Source organism: Cryptotermes secundus, unplaced genomic scaffold (assembly GCF_002891405.2).
Source record: "Cryptotermes secundus unplaced genomic scaffold, Csec_1.0 scaffold1441, whole genome shotgun sequence".
NCBI classification, from domain to species: Eukaryota; Metazoa; Arthropoda; class Insecta; order Blattodea; family Kalotermitidae; genus Cryptotermes; species Cryptotermes secundus.
The window spans coordinates 360550-384483 of record NW_019734987.1 but is presented as its reverse complement, the minus strand read 5'-3'; the positions used below and the strand labels follow the sequence as shown (position 1 = coordinate 384483).

General features: G+C 37.2%; 1 protein-coding gene across 1 annotated transcript in view; it reads right to left on the bottom strand.

Annotated features, from left to right (window-relative positions):
• The window catches only part of LOC111869170 (multidrug resistance-associated protein 1), a 151260-nt gene that overhangs the window by 38063 nt on the left and 89263 nt on the right, over positions 1-23934 (bottom strand). Inside the window, exons 18-23 of the mRNA XM_033753308.1 lie at positions 22348-22534; positions 20949-21102; positions 18165-18312; positions 16565-16784; positions 7204-7424; positions 411-462 (exon numbers count right to left, since the gene is read on the bottom strand). Coding sequence (XP_033609199.1) covers positions 411-462; positions 7204-7424; positions 16565-16784; positions 18165-18312; positions 20949-21102; positions 22348-22534 — 982 coding nt within the window. The remainder of the gene's footprint in view (positions 1-410; positions 463-7203; positions 7425-16564; positions 16785-18164; positions 18313-20948; positions 21103-22347; positions 22535-23934) is intronic.

Here is a 23934-nt window from a genome sequence, read left to right as displayed (position 1 = left end):
GCAATACGCTGGATCCTTTATGTAGTCCCATAGGAAAAACTTCACAAATATATATATCTGTAAAAAGAGCTTCAACCCACATTTCTGTAAAACAGAAATGCCACAATAATTTTCTTTTACCCCATGCAGAAACATCAAACATGAGAAAATTTGCATCATTTAATTGAAATGATTTAAGATGTCATGTCACACAATTGAATTGAATTCAATTCAATTTAGACAGCTGATATCATACCTACATTCCTATCCAAATTCCACATGACACAACACACTGTACGGTAGAATATATCTAAATAAATTAAGGAAAAATTCTACCAATCCTGATCAATCACAAGTTCATTAAAACACCCAAGATCATGAAAATGCCACCTCAATCACATAAAATATAAGCTCTGCGAACAAACTCTCACCTTTCCGAACATCACATGACACATCTGACCACACACCAAATGCAAACACTATCTTTGTTACACAACGATGCAAAATAAACCAACACAACCAATATCCTTGAACCCACTCACCATAAATCCACCCTCACACTCATTTAAACCAAAAAGCAAACACAGAAACTCATAATCTGCACAAAAAGACAGTAATAATTCAATTTTATAGTGGAGTATGATCAGCTTATTCAAGGTTTCAGTTATAATTTGGGGATTTAGTTAATTTTTTATTCTGAGTTTGAGTGTAAGAATTCTTATATATGATCTTAATGATAACATATTTTTTATGCATAAAGATTCTGTCTGAATATCTCTCTATGCATCCAGACTTTAACACTTGTGCACACACCAAGACTACAATCTTCCTGAATGTCATGCTGCGTAGATAGGTACACAGGTACCAAACTTTACAGTGACACACCCCACATAATTGTAATCCTGATATTCACCACTGTATGAACTCCAAATCCCATATGTTTCACATATCTCTAATAGAATCTTCAGGGTATATCAATCAGAGAACCAAATCACAGACAACAGGTCTGACAAAAATAGAGAGACAAATTTTTCCTAAAAATTGTTACATCTCTTCATATGCTCAAAAGTTGCATTTGGTGGATTGTTTCAAACTGACAAAGCTTGCTTTTGGATAGCATGAACATCTGATAACCTGCCTGTGTTTAAAGAACACAAAGCATCATGCATTCAGAGATGATTTCACTCTGACAGAATACTCGTAATTCAAGATGTTTCTCCACATATTAGCTGGGACTGCATTCCCTATGTATTCCCTACATACGACAACTGCCAAATCTTACACATGCATATTCATTTCAACTTTATATTCGCATCATCATAATGGATTTTTTCACAGCCTGTTGTAGGCCTTAACCGCCTCAATGATGCCTCGCCACTGGTCTCTTTCCAGTGCCTATCTTTGTTTGTACTCTTCCATTGCCTTCAATCTTGGTCACTGTTAGTTTCTTGCAGCAATTGGTTTTATTTGTCCTCGATAGGGGTCTCCTATATTCACAGCAAATGGGTATTCCCGGATCTTTTTGGTTTCATTTTCATAGGGCTTTAATGACAGTACAGTTGGATGTTTTATTTATGGTTCGCTTAATGAAGCTGTCAGTATATCACTACAGCATTCAACTGTAAGATGCTCACTGAATGAATTGAAGGGATGTGGCAGGAAATGATTGTCGCCCAAATTGAGGTACCATCCTAACAATTGTCTGGAGAAACTGAGGGGAAAATATAAAAACATGGTCAGGATAACTAATCTATGAGCTAATATTTGAACCCAGGACCTCCCAAACAGGATGCAGAGTCCTCAACCATGGCATCTAATAACAATGAACATTATTAATTTAGTACATATTGTGGTGTATAGACCCACTGGTAAGCAGTGAATTTGTAAACATCAGCCATTGCTAGGTAATGTCCATAACATAAACGCATGCAATAATAGAAGTACAGTCCACACAGTGACTGTTGACATGCAACGTCACAGTAAACACTCATCTACAACAACAGAGGCTGTTTTCTGTGTGGTCAGTGCAGACTATATAACAACAGTTATATAGTGTCTTCCCTGTTTACCCAAAACTGAGGATAACCGGTATGGAGGCAGGGTCAAATACCTCCACCATGACCCTGTGAGTCATAGGAGATGACAAAAAGAGAAGTCTCAAATCTGAGACAGTAAAGTATGGTCACAAGTCCCAAGGGACTCAGACCCAAGAAAGACTGCGATGGCAAGGGCCAGCAGCATATACAAAAGACAGACCGGTCCTCTCGTCAGAGAGGGCGCCCAACAAAAACAAGACTGTGTCAAAGAGTAATAAATATCTGGTCATGAGCCCAAGATTGGGCTTTACACCAAGACTTACTGACTGACTGACTGACTGTCAGTCACAATTTGACTTTGACTTACCCGAGGATGGAAATAGATCCAGTTTCCAAAATGTCATGTTTTCTAGTTTCTAGTATATTGGACAATGAGAGAAGTCCAAAAACCCCAGTAATTCTGAGTGTTATATACTATCATCAGAACCCTTTAGAATCTATATTAATTTTGTCTCATAAATGACATTTTTCACACTACAATAAAGCTGGTATCAAGCAACTCTTATACAGTGAATAACAAATCCACAGTTCAGGTAGTACCTAGAATTGGGCCATGACCACTTCCTTGCATATCCTTTCCAATTCATTATTCATCATCATCCAATGATCTGACAATATACAGTCCAAGTTACTAACAGCAACAAACAAATTGGCAAATAAACAGTTCATGTAAAGCTCTTTCACATAATTACCTATCATCAAATATAATGTTAGCTGAATAAATGCATCAAAAATATGATAATCTGTGATTAGCCTAATTCAGATGAAATTTGGTTAATGAATATACTCTGAGAGGGTTAGAATATTTTGGTTTCTGGTGTTCTGGAAAAACTGCTGAAATATCTGTCATGTCACCTCATTCTTCAGGGTGAAAAAAATGCCAAGCAAGAAACCAGCATGAAGCAGTTAGCAATCAGAGCAGAGCTTTATGCTGGTTTCTTGCTTCACTTATTCAATGACCCTGAAGAATGAAGCAATGCGTTCCTCCAAAATATCAGTTGACTTCTAACAGCCTACTTGGTATTACATCCCAAAAGATAGGACTCTTCATGGAAATGAGATTTAGGGAACATCACCATATCAGTATTGCAGTTTTGTGCACTTAAACCTTTTTATGGGGGAAATACTCATACAAACAAAATATACTGTTTCAACTTGGGTATACAGAACTTGGTATCATAAATAACAATGAATAAATCATACAAACTACAGATGTGTTTAAATGCATTAAAGGACAGGATCACAAATTTACAAAAAATATAATTATGAGTTTTAAAAGAAGCTGCATTGTATATTAAAACATATTCAGTATCAATTGGGGCTCTTCAATATTGCTGTTATCCAAATAAACTGTACTGTTCACATCCCCAAAGCTGTTTCTTTTGTTCGCATATATGAAAAACAACACTCACTTATTGTGAATTTAATTTATAAATCCCTCGCTGAAGTTGAAATTCATATTGACCGAACACTCTGAAATGCTCATCTAAGTATCTCCTGCACATAACAAAGTTTAACAACAATTCCATGTGTAACTACATTTCCTAATCCTGAATACCATCACTTTATATACTGTAGCACACAGTACTGCTGCTATGCAACAATCGCAAGAAGGAACATGCACTGCTTGGTAATGGTTGGTAAACATGTCAACAACATCAGAGCTATCGCTAGGCAACTGCCCATACCAACAACAGAAGAACTGCTGAAAGCTGAAGAATCTTAGATGCAATTGCCAGGGAACGGCTGTTTAAGACACAGCAGGATGGAAAATGCTTAGCTGGTGCTGCGGTGATTTGTAAAGTGTGGAGATCAGTAATAGCATTGTAATTTGTAGTTCCGACTGGTGCATATAAGTGGTTAATAAACCTATTCACCGATCCATATTCCATCTATAGTCACACCCCTAAATTGTGACAACATGAATTTCTACAAATTCTTGACACCGCTTCACACAAAACTAATTAAGAATTCCAGTTAAGTGCACAAATTCTGCAAAAATACTGGTGACAAAGATGACCCAAATTCCACAATCAATTCAGCTTGCTATCAAGTGCAACTTCCCTGTTACATACCGCAAAAAAGCATGATGCCCATCATCTAAGCGTCACTAGCAAAACATTATCCACAATGTCAACGTCCTTAGAATAGCGATTCAACATCCTTCCAACAGGACTAACATCAAAGGATACTATGAGACATCTCATTATTACCCAGCAAGAGGGCATGCAGGATTTGTGATGCATTCAGCCTTCCGACAAAACTGGCAAGTAATGACATTAGGACTGACACTACTGCAACCATTCCAACAAGACACTGCTAACCTTTCCATGTACATAACACACCATAAGCATTCAACATCTAGGTTTCAGCCAATGAAACCACAATAATGCTACGTAGGGAAGGTTTCAAGATAATTACACAATGGAAGTTTCTGTTCTCTGAAGAATACACAACATGTTAGATGATCGTAAGATTTGGAGCTTAATAAAGGTTTCAAAACTCAGGAATTCTGTATTTATGATTAAATATTCTGCCAACTAATATGACAATATAAATTCAGAAATAAAATCTGAAGACATAGCAATCATAATGTACCCCGAATTCAATATGTATAAAGATCAACACATTAAACCAAATATAGTGACAATGAAAGAAAACAGTACATGATAAGAATATAAAACTAGTCTTTACTATAATAAAAAAATGGTATTTGCTTATCCCAATTGAAGTGTTTAATCAAAGAATCCCTCTAGCCCTCATATATTGGTCAGCACCCTTAACTGTATTAATTTATACAGTTAGTTCAGCTGAAACTGGATAGTTCAAAGCTCTCAAAAGTAAAACAATCTTCAAACATGACAAAGCAATCCACAAGCCTCTGATGGAACTGGAAACTATTATTCTCTTGTTCAACACAGAAACATTTCTTAAGCCCAAGCAGACTTCTTCATATTCCTGTGTCTTAACACCTACCAAAAAATTTTCTTTTTCACAAATTAAATATATCTCTTAGTACTATAAAGATAAATCAAGCTATACAACAGCAACATAAAGCAACAACACAGTAACAGCAAGAAAGCAGGTAAGAAAAGCTATGCATGCATGCACAAATGAAAACTCCTTTTGTATAGCCATCCTAAAATACAGGTTCTGCTGACATAACTTTGGTAATGAATATTAATTATTTTTGTTACGAAAATCTAGAATCATGGAATTCCATTTGCACCATGCATCCCTCTTTCAGAAAGTACCATATATTCTCAAATGTGCAATGTTTCATTACTAATCTTCAGCATTAAAATGAACAGACATCAAGAGAAATGCAACTTTCATACATATTTAGCAAATATTATACAGGGTGTATCACAACTCAACGGCAAAACTTCCGGAATGGACTCCTCATATAGTGAGAAGAAATAAAGTTTATGACAACATGGTTCCGGAAATGCATATAATTACAGAGTAGTAATTGTGTCTGCACGCCACTGAAAAGAATTGGCAAAGGAAAATTTATCATGAAGTAATCACAGGTGACATCATGATGATCACAGAGCTGTCCTCCCAGTGAAAAGCCAACCCACTGATAGAAAGGCTGTCCTCCCAATGAAAAGCCGACCCACCGACAGAAAGCACTAATGTAGCCAATTCCTTTCAATGGCGTGTAGACACAATTACTACTCTGTAATTATATGAACTTCCAGACCCATGTTGTCATATACTTTTTTCTTCTCTCTACATGAGGAGTCCATTCCTGAAGTTTTGCCGCTGAGTTGTGATACACGCTGTATTTTAGCATCCTGTTGCATTGAGGCATCATCCTTATTATTAAGGCACCCGTCAATAATCCAACAATATTTGAAAATATAAAAGACATCTAGAACATGTTTCTCACTAAAAGTGTAACTTTAATACTTTACAATGTTGTTAAAATCATAATATGTCATTAAGACACTAAAAGTATAACTTATACACTAAAAGTGATTCTCAGATTACTAAAACGTCTCTAGTTTTTTCACATGTATAGTGGTCTCCCTGAAAACAAAACAATTAACATCATCATAAAGTATTAAAGTTACACTTTTAGTGAGAAACATATTCTAGATGTCTTTTATATTTTAAAGTATTGTTGCATTATTGACAGGTGCTTTAATAATAAGGATGATATTTAGCAAACTTCAATAAACCAAGCCACAAATAACCAAGCGCAGCACAAAAGGAAACTCAATGGGGGAAGGTGGCAGTCACTAACAAAATCAGGCAAATTTTAAAATAGAAGCTCTTATCCAATAGAAACAAACTACTACTGGATAGGTAGGATTCGAGGTTTTCACAGCAGTGACTATGAAGAATGCCATCTTCTGGGATGTGGCACAATGTAGATCTTGTGTGAACTGCTGTTTCAGAGGAATGTATCGCCTCCATCTTCAGGATAGAAAAATCCGTGACTGAGGAAGCAGCATGAGAGGTGACTAGCCATATCCCAGAAGACAGCATTTTTCATACTACTGGACAGTATCAGAATGGTACTGGCATGATTAATCTCTATCATAAAAGATTCAGTACCAGACAACACAATTACTTTACTCAGCTATATATGCTAATATATAGACAGAATTTCACAGTTTTTGTTTCCAACATGGCATTAAATATAATATTTCAACACCTTTCTCATCTTGCAAGATTTGAGATTCTTGCAGCAGTAAACACGACAGAAATTTTCTGCTTCTTCGCCTATTAATTTTGTTTTGTCACAAGAACATCCACAAAAATACTGGCAAAATGTGACAAAATCTGTTGCATTAACTAGTAACTGACATGAATGCAAGAGAGATTTGTTTGACTTTATTTATTTATATTTTTGGCGGTCTATATTATTCCATAGCACACTAAACCAATCAAGGAATAAATGTCAACTGTGGGAATTGATAAAACATACAGAGGGAAAGGGAGAAAGGAGGCAGGGAGGGAGAGAGATCTGCACAAAACTTTTAAAGTCTGAATATTCCAACAGCAGGGTACCTTATTCTATAGCACTCTGATGACGACTGATTTATAATTTCCTTTAAAACGAATTATTTTTCTCTCACTATACTGGTTACAGGAAGTTACAAAATGATACCATTACCGAAAACAGGCAGGTGAGCCATGCCCGGATATTATGTGGGATTGTGTTGTCCAGGGTGTCAATATCTTTACTGAACCGGTTTAAGATCCTGCCTGTGGGTGTAGTATCGAAGAAGCTCAGGGGGTTGGTGAGAACATGTGAGAGCATCTGGGAGTGGAGATAAGTAGCTGCCAGAAGAGTGCCCAATGCCAGGTACATTGAAGAGATGAGCACTGCAATGACTACAAACACACCATCACACTGAACAATGCTTACAATCCTGCAATCTGAATATCTCGGCCTCTCTTTACTGACACTCTTGGAAATCATTACAGTGTTCTATAATTAACACGTCTGAAAATGTAGGCTGAAAGAAAGATGAAACTACCAGGATGGTACAAAATTCTTAACTGTCAAATGCAATGTCTCAGAAATTGGTCAGGCTATTAAATTTATTGAATACAGAGTGTCTGGATGAAATTTATCCAAAATAAAATAATTATATCTCAGAAAGCTTTTATTATACACATTTGTGGGTTACACCACTACAAAGGGAAACTATTAAAAGTTTTTTCTGCGTATATAACTTTCTCAATAAATTTCAACGTGGGCTCCCTTGGTGGCACAACAAATATCCAGATGATATTTGACCTTGTTCCACGTTGCTTGAAGCATGTTTGGTGTTACCATAGCCACAGCATCCCTTATGTTGGCTTTCAGGTGTTGCAGGTCATTAGTATTAACTTGGTAGACAAGTTCTTCACATAACCCCACAAGAAAAAATTCAGTTGGGTTAAATCTGGTGACCTGGGAGGCCAAGCGATTGATCCACCTCTTCCGATCCATCTCCCAGCCATCACTCTGTCCAAGTGATTCCTAACATGGTGGCACATGCGTGTAAGCTGGGCATGGAAAATGAACTTACAGGGTTTTCCTTTCTGATGACATAAACTGGATACGTGTATTACTTTCTGAGATATAAGTTTTTATTTTGGACACCTTTCATCTGGACACCCTATATGAAAAGTACTTAAATATGAATTCAATATATATTGCTTAAAAATTATTTCTTTGTGAGAGATCTAGTAAAATAAACTACAATATTACACAAATGAATAAAGCACCATATAAAATACAATGATACCATTGTAATAAACTTTATGGCTGCTCAGTTTCAAAAAGAATGGAAGATTCATCTCTCTAAACAAAAAATTTCAGATTACACAGACTGTTTAACCTTTTCAACAGTTATTTACTCTGACTAACATATGGATTTCAATGTTCCAACCCACACAATTCTTGCCACATTAAAAGAAAACGGTAAAATTAAATTTCAGTTAAGAAAAGTTTCCTATTAATTTAGAACTTAGCATGCAGTTCATCCAGAAATTAAAACGGAGCACAATAAGTGGAGCAATTTTCCATGACACAAACCTTGAACTTTTCAAGAAAAATTCTATAATGTGTCCCTCAAAACACAGTAACAAACTGTTCAGACAGCAGTGTCTAACTGCTGTGTGAACAGTATGGGAGACAGAACACGAAACTTGTGCAAAAAATTAAAATACAGAATTAACTTCTGTTCCTGTAGTTTTTGTTAATATCTTAAACATGGACATCTGAACTTATTGCCGAGGGTGGAAATTTGCATACCTTAATTATCACCATATACAGGGAGGAAAGATGAGATAAGGAAATGAACATTTAATTATCAAGCATTGCATTTTGGCCATTAGTGCACGAACACTGCATACTGTCAGTGTACAAAATGTTAGTTAACCCTTTGCTCCTCCAATTATAACCTGCTATCTCCATGGTACAGAGTACTGTTACGTGTATGTGTGACTGTAGACGGGGTGTGAATGATAAACTAAACCAGTACATTAAAGACTGTACACATTTTATTCACGGGCCAGGTTAGTGCAGTCAGTATAGCGACTAGCTACTGGCTGGACAAGTGAGAGGTTCGAGTTTTTGTCCCGGTGGAGTCACAAATTTTAACTTCTCCACATCGTCCAGACCAGCTCTGGGCTCCACCCAACTTCCTATCAAAGGGGTACAGGGGCTCTTTTCCCAGGGGTAAAGCTGCCAGGCGTGAAGCTGACCACTCACCTCCAGCTAGTGTCGAGACCAAGAAAATGTGGATCTATACATCCATTCCCCCATATGCCTTCACAACCTAGTGCTTAATTAGTTAAGCATAGGGACAACTTTACCTTACCACAATAAAATCAGAAAACCCTTGTTCCTTCAAACATACTGTGACATAGATGGCGTAGTGGGAGGTGGGGGTCACGTGAACTCTGTGATCCCGCTAGTGATGTCACAATATTAATATCCCAGAGAGTACTATATTCTGGAATGTGACACCACATAGTCTGGTAGAAACTTACTGACATTTTGGAGGAACATATTGCCTCTATCTTCCTGGCAAAAGAACTAGCCAAGGAACCAGCAGAGCTCTGGTATTGCCAACCTGCATCTTGCTTGCTTTGCATACTCTGACTCTGAAGAAACATCCATAAACTTCCAAAAGATTACACAGCATCACATCCCAGACGACAATACTTCCATAGTCGCCATCATGAGAACCTCAGATTCAATATAGTAAAACCTCATTTACAATTCAAAAAGCCAGCAGAAACCGGGCTGATAGCACTTCCTAGTAGTGTTGTAAATGGAAAAAGCAAAGGGCGAAATGTACACTGCAATATCACTGTTCACTCATATACACACCAGTCACCTGACAACAAAATCACACTACATCGCATTATCGCAATTTGCTGTCTGAGGTGTTTCATCTGAACATGTGATGAAAAGTTTATTACACAAATATACGATGCCCTTATGCTACAGCAGGACACCAATTTGACATGTAAATATACAGAATTTGAGAGCGAATAAAACCAGGCCTAAAATAAAGCTCTCTCCGTTCTTCTCAGTGGTATCTGCAGAATGTCTACAGTGAAAATGAACATTCTACTACAGTCAAAATTAGTACTAGTACGAAAAATTCTCTGACCAATTAATATTTATATTATAATAAATGTTTTATGGAGACAGAGTTTGAATTCAGAATTCAATGAAATTTAATACTGGTGGCTGCTAGTACAATTTAGTGGTTCGGATGCATGTAATTTTAAATTACCAACCCCCCATCTACAGGAAGATGGTGAAAAATAAGAATTATTCAGTAGGATACTGAAATTTATGTGCTTTTTTTCTTTGTACTTCAAATCTGAGCCTTTAAAACCTTTGCTTTATAATGGGGAGTGAATCCTGTTGTGTGTTATAAACAAGGTAGATATAATGTATACAAAAGTATAAAATTTTTTAAATGTTATTATTTGAGTATCTTAAAATTTTAACTGAAAGACTCAATTTACACATTTAAAAAACACTCAAGTGCACAATTACGATCCTTATTGAAGAATCAGATGCCAATTGCTAGAAGCAATTCAACAACTGAGTCTGATATCATTGTACACCTGATGATGACCCAGTATAAGGGTAGAAACATGTAACATCAATAAAAACAAATGCTGATATGATAGTGTCTACTTTGTTTTAAATGCAGAATATTTTTGTGTAGAATGCACACTTTTGTATACATTTTATGTACCTTGTTTATAGAGAGTGAAGTTGTCACTGTAACACTTTAATACTACATTCTGAACTGTACAAAGCATAATTACAGGCCTCAATGTTGTGTATCTTATAACTGACGTGATATTTCTCCTGAAAATGAAAGCTGAAAATATATGTGCAAAAGTAGTTCTTTCAAGCATAGAATCTGTGTACCATTAATATATGTGAAAGTACAAATTCTGTCAGATCTAAGATAAAAAATTAAACATTTTTACAGCATAACAAAATCTGATATTTAATATCTAACTTTCTTTTCTACTGCAGTAGTCACCCCTTTTCAACTTTTATCTAACACAAAACATGCACTCTAGGACTACCATGCTTTGTATTTCTTAGATAAATTAGTCAAAGGAAAAGAAAGTAACTGATTGACCCATAAATCAATATTCTGACATTTATGACATGTTTGATGAAAGAGAGTTAAGTCTCATATATCATATATAAGAACATTTCAAAACTTTTAAACTGAACTGAAAAAATAAATTAACTCTTTTTGTTTAATTGTTTCATTTTTTGGTCCGTTACACTATCAATCACAAAGTCAATAGAAAGTCCGTCGAGTGTAACAATTTGTAGGTCACTTCTTTATCACTTCTGCCTTACATGTTTCGGTTTAACACAACCATCATCAGAGGCACATAGTACAATCATGAAAACACTGTCGTTGTTTAAGATGTACACAGTTATGTTTGCTGCGTGGACGCTGCTACAATATGTCGACGTGTAAAAGCACAACACTTGCTAGGATTGTTGAATGCACTATCAATTGTGTGTACACACAACTACACAACACACAGCACATAGGAAACATCTAGCCATAAGCCATACAACCTCAAGCTGACATCTCCCATCTTCGGGATGAATTAACAAGGAGGAGCTTAACATTTTACATCAAATGTTTTAAATTTTTAAATTTTTTAAATATTTTAACATTGGCGTTTTAACTTGAGGGCAGTTTCGGATGGAATGTGAGAATTGATAGTGCATTCAACAATCCTAGCAAGTGTTGTGCTTTTACACGTCGACATATTGTAGCAGCGTCCACGCAGCAAACATAACTGTGTACATCTTAAACAACGACAGTGTTTTCATAATTGTAGTAAGTGCCTCTGATGATGGTTGTGTCAAACCGAAACATGTAAGGCAGAAGTGATAAAGAAGTGACCTACAAATTGTTACATTCGACGGACTTTCTATTGACTTTGTAAATTAACTCTTTGTATCAAATATTTTCTCATTAATTTTAATGATACCTTATGACACTAACCATGTTCCATTTGTCAACTTTCGATAACTGCTAGAAGTGATACGTATGAACAGAACATTTGGTGTAAGATTGTTTCTCCGCTGATCCAATATCTTCATTTAGATTCACAAAACCAGTGATAGTTACGAAAGTGATACTATTTTATTTTAGACAGCCTAACTGAAAATGCTTCATTAAAGGCGGAAAAAACACTACTTAAGATTATGAGCTTCTGGGATGGGGCACCTTATAGTTTGGCAGCTAGGTACCTATGTTTCACAGACACCTGATACTTCCACCTTCACTTTTCTATCGTGACAGACATGGGCAACAGGTTCTTCTGAAATGTTGGCACCACGTACAAAACTAAATGACATCACTTCCCAGAAGGCTGTTATCTTAATCCTTTCCTTGTCATATACGACATGGCCTTCATTTGAGAATTTCCCTTGTGTGTCATTTCCAACATTTCCTGCAACCACTAACCTCCAATCAGTACCTGATATATTCTCCAGCAACCTGCTACTTATTATAGCTTATTTTCATTCCTGTGAAAGAACCTACATGGCAGAAAATGGCTTTCTACTGCTGATACAATCAGAAGAAGAAGAAGAAGATGACATTTTGAACAAAAGAAAATGAACAGGACCCACCATGACAACCTCAACCCTTAAAACACATTTTTTTACCTTAAAACAGGTCTACAGTTCAATTTAAAACTGTCTACAATAAATCCAAGAATCCCCCCCCCCTTCCTCTAGCAGTCCTAGGGTAACATCATTGATAACATATCATCCAAAGTACAGACACACTGCTCTAAATAATGCAGTTACAACAGGCTCAACAATATCAATGATATTTTTTATGTACAGCATTCCCATATCCACAAATTGCTTCTACCTGAAAATTATGTTTAGTCAAATAAGGCAACACTTCAAGATGCCAGTTTGCTTTCAGCAGGCCTTAAAAATAATAATTTCAATCAAATATCAATGCTGACATTATGGTAGTTTCATGATACATTTTAAGAATGAGACTCGGGTATAAGAAGACATAACATACAAAGACAGATTTTCCTTATATTTTGTTCTACGAACACAATTTTCCACATGACCTTCCTACTCAAGCAGCCAAGTAGAATAAAAGCTGAACATTCTATGTGTAACACATAAAACAGAATTTTTATGGGGATATCAAATTTCTCAGTCTGTCCAAAAATAAACATTAACTTCATTTAAAATATTTTTACAGGCAAACTTAAATTTGTTTCAGATTTGTCTATTACAACCCCCCATATAACAGACTTCCCACATCACATTTCATCCAAATTCATCACGTAATATGGAAGATGTACCAAGAAAACAGATGGATACAACTACATAATTATGTGTTCATCAGGTACTGAGCCTATGGAAAGCATAATAAAACTATCCTTGAAGGCTTGAACTACTCCTAACATTCCTTTTTTCTTCCAGTGAAATCATACCCAGTTCCATGCTACCGAGGCTGCAAGTGGGCCCAGCGTACTACGCCCACATGACATGCGAGAATGGAACACTGGTGGAATGACAACTGGCAGGCCTAAACCAAGAGTGCAAGGAGCAAAACCTGTACCCATGTCACCCTGTCCACCACAAATCCCATATGTACTGCCATGAGATTGAACACAAGCACCCACAGTGAGAAACCAGTGACTGAACACCTGAACTATGGCATGCTGTCCTGACATCCTTTGAGAAGAGCCTTCTAATTGTGTTCCAGATCTTATACATATCCATGCTCAGACTGGACTTCACATAACCAATCTTGGGTAAGACACATTCATGGATGCTATCAAAAATGATTCATACATGATAAAGAATGTGTAATAAAATTCCATATTCCAAACAAGATGTACAGCGTACATAAAAATATAGCTAGCTTCTTTTATCATCACCCAATACATCAATCAGGAATTACTCAGAACATGAATCTCTTCCTTCAACAGAGGCAAAAATGCATAAACCATTCACTTTAAAGTAATTTTTTTAATGCTAGTGGGGTGGGACAAAGTTCCTTGTACTGCAGCCACTTCTGGCCTATCATACCAGCCCCAGATGATAGGTGAGGGTGATTGTGGAGCAACTGGTGGAATGAAGATTGGCAGGGGAAACCGAAGTACTCAGAGAAAACCTGCTTCAGCACCACTTAGTCTACCACAAATCCCACTTGACCAGACTTGGGATAAAATCCGGGCCGCCGCGGTTGGAAGCCAGCAGTCAACTGCTTAAGCTATGGTGTGGCCATACTTTAAAGTAACACCTCATGTATCAATGAATCCTTCATCTTGTATATGAAGTCATGACTCACGACGTCTTTGCTCCTCTCTCAGAACATTGCAGACTGTCTGTTGAGAGGGATCTAAAAATAGCCAGGCTATTGTGTAGTTAATATAATCTGAGATACTCGTTTCCACTCTGGCACGTCTTCACTGCTACAAATTAAGTATGTGGATTTGCTACCATAATCTTGCAATTCAAACTCAGTCTTTGTGTCATTAAATATATGCACTGCAATATAATCAACAGCACATCCATAATTACTCAGACAAGCAAGACAAACTTGGATATCTGGAATGGATTTTATACTATTAACTATCAAGACAAAAATACCTGTCTCCCATTCAGACAGCCTTTGGTTTGATATCCAGCCACATCTGTGCATGAGTCTATCTGTGTGATTACTGAAGATTACATCCATCCTGAAGTTTCCAGCATCACAATTTGTATCTCATATTAACCTCTTTTATTCTTCTCGGTTGCCCACCGCTATCACGTAATTCTTCTTCTTCTTCTTCTTCTTCTTCTTCTCCTCTCTTTCTTCCTCCACTCTCAATGTTTCTACTTTTATGTGGGTCATCTGACCATCTTGGCATAATACTAGCACACAGAAGAACAGAACTTTCCTCATGGGAACGTCTGCCTTACGAATCATCTCTTCACCTCACGAGCTGAACACTGGACAGAAAGCTGAATAACATACTAGCAACTCTCTGTATCAGCAGCACAAATACTGGCAGTTCTATATAATATAGCTGCCAACCTACAAATGCACTGTTCCTTTTCTTGAAACCAGTTAAGGTCAGCCATGTTTCAGACAGGAATCAAAAATATCACATTAGCGTACCCAAATGCACTAGTAATGTAACTGCACTGACATCACAGTAAAGACAGAACATAAAAGCATGAGCCATTCTACCCCATGATCCACTAGAGCTGCAAGCATCCAGGTACTCAAACCCAAGATAAAATTGAGACAAAACTAGGATGGTCACATATCAGACACTCATATTAGAGGTACCTGTTCAATGCCTGTACAATACTCATAACACATCTAGTGGTTACAGATATCTCCACCATTGCTGTTTCATCCTCCATGTCTGAAGAATTCCATTACTGTAACACATTGACCTTCAACATTTTTCCAACAGCATTTCTGAACAAAACACTGTGCTGATGGTTATCCATCCTTGTCTTGCACACTTCAAGAAGTACATAGTTCTATCATCTTGCTGGTAAATGGCTTATAAGGTCTAAAAGTCACTAAATAAGTTTTTATTTTAAACTGGTGACATCTTGGATCAGATAGCTAGCAATGCATATAACAATCTGGCAGTGAAAGCAATCAGAATGTATGACAGACTGAATATCTCAAAATAATTATAAACTAAGTCCCTGATTCTTGCAGGTTTGAGTTGCATGAATCCCTACATACATAGATACATAAATACATGTTTTAAGCTTTATCTATTGACCAAAACAAAAGTATATGTAAAAGAGAACAGACTTTAAACAGTGTTGGACTTACATACTTTTCATCTTATACAGAAACCTTCAGCACACAAATTAACCATGTGAGTTGGTGAGTTACTGTATTTGCAAAGGTAACACAACCTATAAAAAATCATGCCCTTAATGCATAATATTATCAATTTTGGTAATTCCATACGGCAGAAATAGCACATATAAAGTGTCAAAGACGTAAGTTGCATATTACCAAGTAAATATAGCAAAATATTCATTCAATGGGGCTCATCAACTGTAACCATTTATGCGATATCCATTAACTTTTTATGGTGAACGGGTGCAATCCCCAAGATAAAGCTAAAAAAACAGAGAACCACCCCTTGTTGCCTGGATGTTCAGTATATTTATAGTCACTACCATAAATCATAATTACTTCCCATAAACATGGTTTCAAATGCAAATGAATTATTTAAACGACACCTTTTCTTCATGTTTAACACTCATGATATTTCCTTTAGGAATACTTCCATAAGCTCTAAGGCTCCAATTTATCACAGATCTCAAAATGGAGATAAGCCCACCAAATTCCAAATTAAGATTCAGTATCTTTTGGTCTTGTTTCATTGAGGCAAACTTTATATCCAATTCTCAGTAAAATAAACACCTGATAATACAGCAGACAAGTGGGAAATGTATGACTTACCTTGGCCGGCACCAAGAGCTCCGTAGACACCCAAATAAAGGTCTCTTTTGCTTTCATCTACTGTCCCGTTCACACTGACATTTTTATCGTTTGACCACTCCGAAAGCCACACATTTGAGCCAATTGAGAAAGCTTGAAAAACCATGTTGAAAAATATTGTTGCACCAGAAAGGAAGAGTCCAATACTCCTGAGGTAATGGGAATAAACACGCCATTTCACCTGTGAGGAAAACATTATAACAATGTAAGTACTGTTGAAAAGCATTGACTGAGGGTGTTTGAGAACAGGGTGCTGAGGAGAATATTTGGAACAAAGGGAGATGAAGTGACAGGAGGTTGGAGAAAACTGCATAATGAGGAGCTTCATAACATATACTCTTCTCCAAGTACAATTAGAATATTCAAGTCAAGGATGATGAGGTGGGCAGGTAATGTAGTATGAATGGGGGAGAAGAGGAATGCATATAGAATTTTTGGGGAAAAGCCAGAAAGAAAGAGACTACTAGGAAGACCAAGACATAGGTGGATGGACAATGTTAAAATGGATCTTAAAAGAGAGACAGGATGGGGTGGTGTTGACTGGATCAATCTGGCTCTGGACAGAGACTGTTGGAGAGAGATTCTCACAGTAGTTAATAATACGGTTACGGTAATCTCGGATATGAGGCTGTGTAGTCAGTTACAGAGAAATCAGCATTTTGAAGGAAGCAACTTCTGTACTGGAGGAGGCAGCAACAGGCTCCTTCGAAACAATGGTACCTACCTATCAGACTAATGTCACATCCCAGAAGACTGTGATCTTAAACACATCTTTTAGTTCCCTTAACTCATGTGCAGTAAAAATCAACATGCAGACAGGTGGACGATCACCTACACACCTTGGTTTTCATGAGACGACGCTTTCAGTATCTCCATTTTCTCTTCAAGTATTTCATATACACTGAACCCTTGTCAGTCATTGACAAAAACAACTTCTTACTGACCCCCCCACCCCGAACTACTCGTACAAACACTATGTAGGATTTGAAGTTCTCACAACAGGAGTTATGAACAATTCCATCTTCTGGGATATAATATCATGTAGTCAACTGAAAGTCAACCAACGTTTTGGACAATGTGCTGCTTTCAGGCTGGTTTCATGCTTGGTTTATTCTTTGACCCTGTAGATGGAGGTTACAGTTTCTCCAAAACATCAGTTGACTTTCATCGGACTACATGTACACGGTATCACATCCCAGAAGACAGAACTCCAAATGATATCACAGTTAGAGAAGGCTGTAAATTAAGTTAATATTTTTTCATCTTTCTGCTAGTAATCCTACCACATTGGTAACTTCAGAAAAGAGCATGCAAAACTCCTTCTCATTGTGGGTACATGGGGAAAAAGAATTTCTGCTTTATTTTAGAGACAATATAAAAAAAAAACAGAAGAATCTACAGGTACAAATGAGTGATGATGAATCATGGCACTGTATTAAATCCTTACAAAGTTGCATTTCTTACAGTACAAAACCCAAACAAAATAATTAATAAATACACAAAGCTGGCACAAATATAACAAAGCTATAAACATGGAAAAAGATGCGATCCATCAACTTACACTTCCAGTTTCAGCCTTCTCAACTTCAATTAGCTTATCTCCAACAGGTTTCGCAACACAGTTAGAATTAGAGCCGGTGCCTTTGTCCAATGAATTCAGTCTACGCAGAGAGCCCGACTTTTCTGTGCTGCTTTCTACCGAGTGTTGCCTGAAAAATAAATCAGTACCGATGTCATGACCACAGCTCCTTCTCCTCCCCCTCCTCCTCCTGGTATGTAGAGAATATAGTAGCCATGCAAGTTGGATCCACCAGTGAGCTTCTGGCTTGTATTCAGGAGCTGACCCATCCACACTGGGTTACTTTGTGCTTTTCCTCAGCCCCTCCAGTCAAATGGCAGGACAGAAACAGCCATGAATGGTTCCTTACAGATTTGTCCCAACTCGTTATTCACTAATAATCCTACCATTCAATGCTACATTCTGTGCTACTGACAGTGTCATTATATAAACTGTATAAATGACAATAGGCAATAATCAGTAAAATATATATACATAGTGTTTCACGACTTCAGGCCATAACTGCAGGAGGTGATTTCCTAGGTCTTTGTGATCAAAAAAGTTCGTATAAACATGTGTCCGATTTTGGACGGTTACGGAGTTATGACCATTTTAAACTCGGAATAGAAGGTAACGATTACTGACAATAAACGGAACAAAATAATAAACCAGCATAATACATGATACATTTAAAGTATGAATGTAAAGTTAACTACATGAAATTACCTTTAATTTGAATTTATTGGTGCTTAAAGCTGATTTTCAAAAATGCCACCGCCGGCCGCAACACAGGCTGCCGCTCGGTTTGTGAACCGTGTCAGACATACAAACCCACCCCGCCTTAGGTACCTCTCAAGTGTCGAGATAACAAGAATGCTGTCTGCAACTGGCTAAAAATAGCGACCTGCCAGCTGACAGATGCAGTTCACACGAGGGTGTGTACAGGAATGAAAAAACGGTCATAACTCCATAACCGTCCAAAATCGGACACATGTTTATATGAACTTTTTTGATCACAAAGACCTAGGAAATCACCTCCTGCAGTTATGCCCTAAAGTCGTGAAACACCCTGTATATATACAGGTTTTAAAGTGCAGATGACATGTTTCAAACACACAACTTCAAGAAATTCACTTTCTTTTTCACCTCAAAAATAATTAACTGCACAGACAAAAATTTATATAAGTATCCATTCCATGAATAACCTGTCCAAAATATTTCTGGAGCTGCTCAATTTGTATTCAAAATCAGATTTGGGTATTTTAACCACTGTTGACCAATATCTTGTTTCATAGACACATTTTCAAAAGGACATTGGACCTAATTTGATCAGATGCAGCCATCCAGGAGCAAATATAGACAGCCATGATTTGTAGTGTCCCCACTGAGATCTGAGCCAGGCACCTCTCGATTACAACACAGAAGCATTACCATGTGAGCAACCTTGCTCAGTGACAGAGATGCTAGTGCTTTATGTGCTATGTTTAAATTTNATGATATCGGTACAAAGTGTTAACATTCTTCAAAGTACGGTCCATGAGCATCTACACATTTTTTCCACCGAATCTCCCATGCCCGGTACGCCCCCTGAAAGGCCTCGATGGGAACCTCATTTAAAGCTGTTGTCACGGCCGTTTGGATAGCCTGAATGCTTTCAAAATGGCGTCCTTTGAGTACATTCTCAATGAGGTTCAATTTCCACACATTTCTTCAATTCACTCGTGATCAACACTCGATTGGCCTTTTGCTGGTCCGTCAACAATTTGGGGAACAGCTTGGCACACACCTTTCGCATGTTCAATTCATCCATAAAGATGCGATGCACAACGGTTTTTGGAATGTTCAGAGTGTCAGCTAACAAATGGACAGTCATTCGACGGTCAGTATTCAACAAATCACGCACATGAGTCACATTTTCATCGGTTTGGCTTGTTGATGGCCGTCCAGAGCGGGGGTCATCTTCCACTCCTTCCTGACCCTCCTTAAACTTCTTCACCCACCTTGTAACTTGCACATATGATAGAGAAGACTCCCCATAGGCTTGCTTAAGCAGTTCGTGAGTTTCGGCAGCTTTTTTGTTGAGCTTTGTGCAGAACTTGACCGCCCAACGTTGTTCGAAAGTATCCGCCATCGCACGCCGTGACGTGGTCACAAAACACAGGTGCACTAAATCAGCGATACTGACGCCTCTGATGCTCGAACAGACTGACTTTTGGCTCGCTGTGAAGCTAAAGGCCTCCCCCTCCTAACCCAACCAGTTCCAGCACGCTCCAACCAATAGGAGCGCGGGAAAGAAATATATTTCATGACTTTTGGGACACACCTTGTATTATGCTCATCAGTATTCTAGGAATATCCATAATGCAAGAATATACATCAAGTTCTTTGTTATGAAACCCAGCATTTTTAGATCTGATTTTTTTGAATGAGTTAAAGAAATAACTTTCCAGTTTTTTTTACATATCCTGAGCTGGAATGGTATTTCAAAGATACTTCTCCCTCCATCTGCAGGATATTAGAAGGCTCATAGTTTACTGCAATAAAATAATTGACACGCGTTAATTTTGTACTATATTTACATGGCATATGGTTAAACAATGGGATACACCACCAAAGGCCCCTCAAGCATTAGTCTGTTCAACCATGGACATTCAAGATGTCACCACTAATGTTTAAGACCTCTGAAGAAAATCAGTCCTTGATTAAATATGATACCTTTTCAAATTCTGATACATTCTGGTGACAAAAAAAAACATGATAGCGAACACTCATAACATGACAACTCACCTGTGAAGTGATTCTGATAATGATCTTTTTTCACCCGAGAGAGAACCTATGTCACTTTGACTTTCAGACACTCTAGATCTTGCCCGATTAAGTTTCTGCTGAAGTTCCTCTGTACCAATTGTATTTTCTAACTGTTGTTTAATTTCATCCAAGTCTGAAACAAAATATATTACCATACAGTCAATATCAAAATGTTCTTAAGCCCTGATACCATACCCAAATTTGCTTGTACCCACAGTTCTTAATAGTTCTTAATGTGCCACAAGTATGACAGGTACTGACAGAAACATCCTGTACTCAGTTCTACAACACAGCATTCCAGAATATTAACATATAAAATCACATTTTACTAACATGTCAATAATACAACTTTAAAAAGACATTAGGAATATGTTGTTCACTAAAAATGCATCTTAATACTATGACAGTTAAAATCAATAATATGCCCATAAGCTATTATGATAGCATATAAATTTACACATTAAAAGTGAACGTCCACACTCCTCAAGTTTTCTTGGTTTTACATAATTTATCTTCACAACATGTTTTGGCCTCATTGGGCCATCATCAGGTGAATTCTATCCTTGAGTTAGACCACTGCACTGTATTTGTTTCCTGTGCTTCTCTCATGCACGTCGTTATTTACTTCATGCTAGTTGTTAAATTTAATTTTTATCCAGCTATTTTGTGGCTGTTATGGGTTTGTCGTTGTGTTTCCCTATGTCAGTGTCACCACTGTGGTCTGCCAGTAAACTGTATACTGGCAGACCACAATGGAACACTCATTTACTACTGGGTTACAAACTATTTCTATTGTAACTGATCAATTAAGATTTTAACTCACTCATATATTCTATACCATTGTATATACTTGAAAGTTTAGCACTGGGACTTATATTTAACATGTGATTCAATAACGAAAGGTTTAATGTATATGCCTGATGAAGGCCTTATAGAAGACCAAAACATGTAGCAAAGGTATCATCTAGAGCTGCTTACAAGTGTTATTGATGTTGTGTTGTGACGGTTTTCAGTAAGAAATAATATTTCTATTCCACATTCATTTTCCCATTCAAACATGAGACCAACACTAATATTCATCTACAAAACTAGATTGTGTTACAACCCAGAAGACCATAATCTGAAATTTAGACAAAGCTTTTACTCTCAACATAGTGCCTACTGATTTCAGAATGCTTTAGGACACCGACACTGCACCTGTCAGAGCCTGTCCTCTTCCTGCCCCATTCATCCTTCTACTTTTTATCCTTTGTCCCTTCTGCTTCTTCATTTTCATTCGCGATCCTCTCAGCAATGCTTTCTTACAAACTATGACAACAGTAACCACTAACTTCTCCTATGTCATTCAATTTAAGAAGCACGCATTTGCTACTCTTACCAGCTTCTGATGTGCCATCATCACCATCAACTTCCGTCAGGTGTTGAACTAGGAATTCTGCAAATGCCCCCTTCTTCTCTAGTAGCTGCCTATATGTGCCCAGCTCAGTAACTTCACCATCTTTCAGAACAACAATTATATCCACATCTGGCAAATAGGTGATTCCATGTGTCACCAACACTCTTGTCTACGACATAAAAAAATGCATTAATTTCATATAAAAGTAAGAAAACATGTATTGTTACAGTCTTCTCAAAACTTATAAAAGTATATTAGGCCATTTTTCTAATACAAGGTGTCCAGAAATTTACACCTGTAATCTCCAACATGTAATTCCTTGATGGAGTTGAAACTGTCCATTGACAAAAATTTAAAATGAAACCATTTTAATGAAGAATTTACTTAAAGCTTTGTAAGATTTGAGGTATTCACGGAGGCGACTATGAAAAATGCCGTCTTCTGGGATGTGGTGCCGTGTAGCTCTTGTGTGAAGTTTCAGAGGAACTTATCTCCTCCATCTTCAGAGCAGAAAAATCCGCGAGCGAGGAACCAGTCTGCAGTCACCAGATCATGCTAGTTCTTCACTTGTGGATTTTCTGCCCTGAAGATGGGGGAGATATGTTCCTCCGAAATGTCGGTTCACACAACATCTACACAGTGTCACATCCTTGAAGACAGCATTCTTCTTACTTAAAGCTGACTGAGATGTGGGAATATGTATTCCCTGAAAATTCTGTATAAGACAAAATTTTATCAAGGGAATTTTCATTGCAGACTTCATCAATGAATGGTATGGTGGAGTTTGTAGGAGCAAATATCCAGACCACACTGCCGCATCTCATTTTATTAAAAGATTATAAAACAAACTCCATGGCCTGTAGTCTGCAAGCGAACTATACTGACCAACCGGTCACTGTTTGTTGGCGAAGTTAGTGCCAACTTTAGCAGATAGAGGGTGTCATGTGGTCAGCACGACGGATCCCCACGACCGTTAATCTCGGTTTTCTAGACATACTCAAAGATTACATATCAGCGAATATTTATAAAGGGGCAGTTTTATCTTAACATTCATCAAAAAAACACTTGGAGGAGTCCATAAACATAAATTTCTGGAACACCTTGAACATTCCTTCTCCTCTGACATAACATATTCAAGTTGCCTTTCCTAACATTCTTTAGCATCTGGGATCATATTAATTCTTACCTTTACAATTGAAACTATAACTAATTTTGTAATATTGTGATCTTCTGGGTTAAAATACGTGTAGTTTGGCTTTCAGGCAGTATGCTCCTTGAATACACTGGCACGCAAATACCAGACTTCTTGGCATTAGACTCCAGAAGATTTGCACCATTATAAATTCAGATCTTATTATTTTTCAAACACTGTTTCAGTATATAATATGAATAACATTAGACATTGGAAGTAAGATATGAAGCCATAAAGAAATAACATCAAATGTACTGCATGAATTACTGTAGTTACATGCACAATGTACCCTCATTGGGTTCTGCAGACGAAAGCATACAATTTTATTTTTTAATGCATAACGTTCTGCCACTTATTTGTCATTATGTTGTTTACTT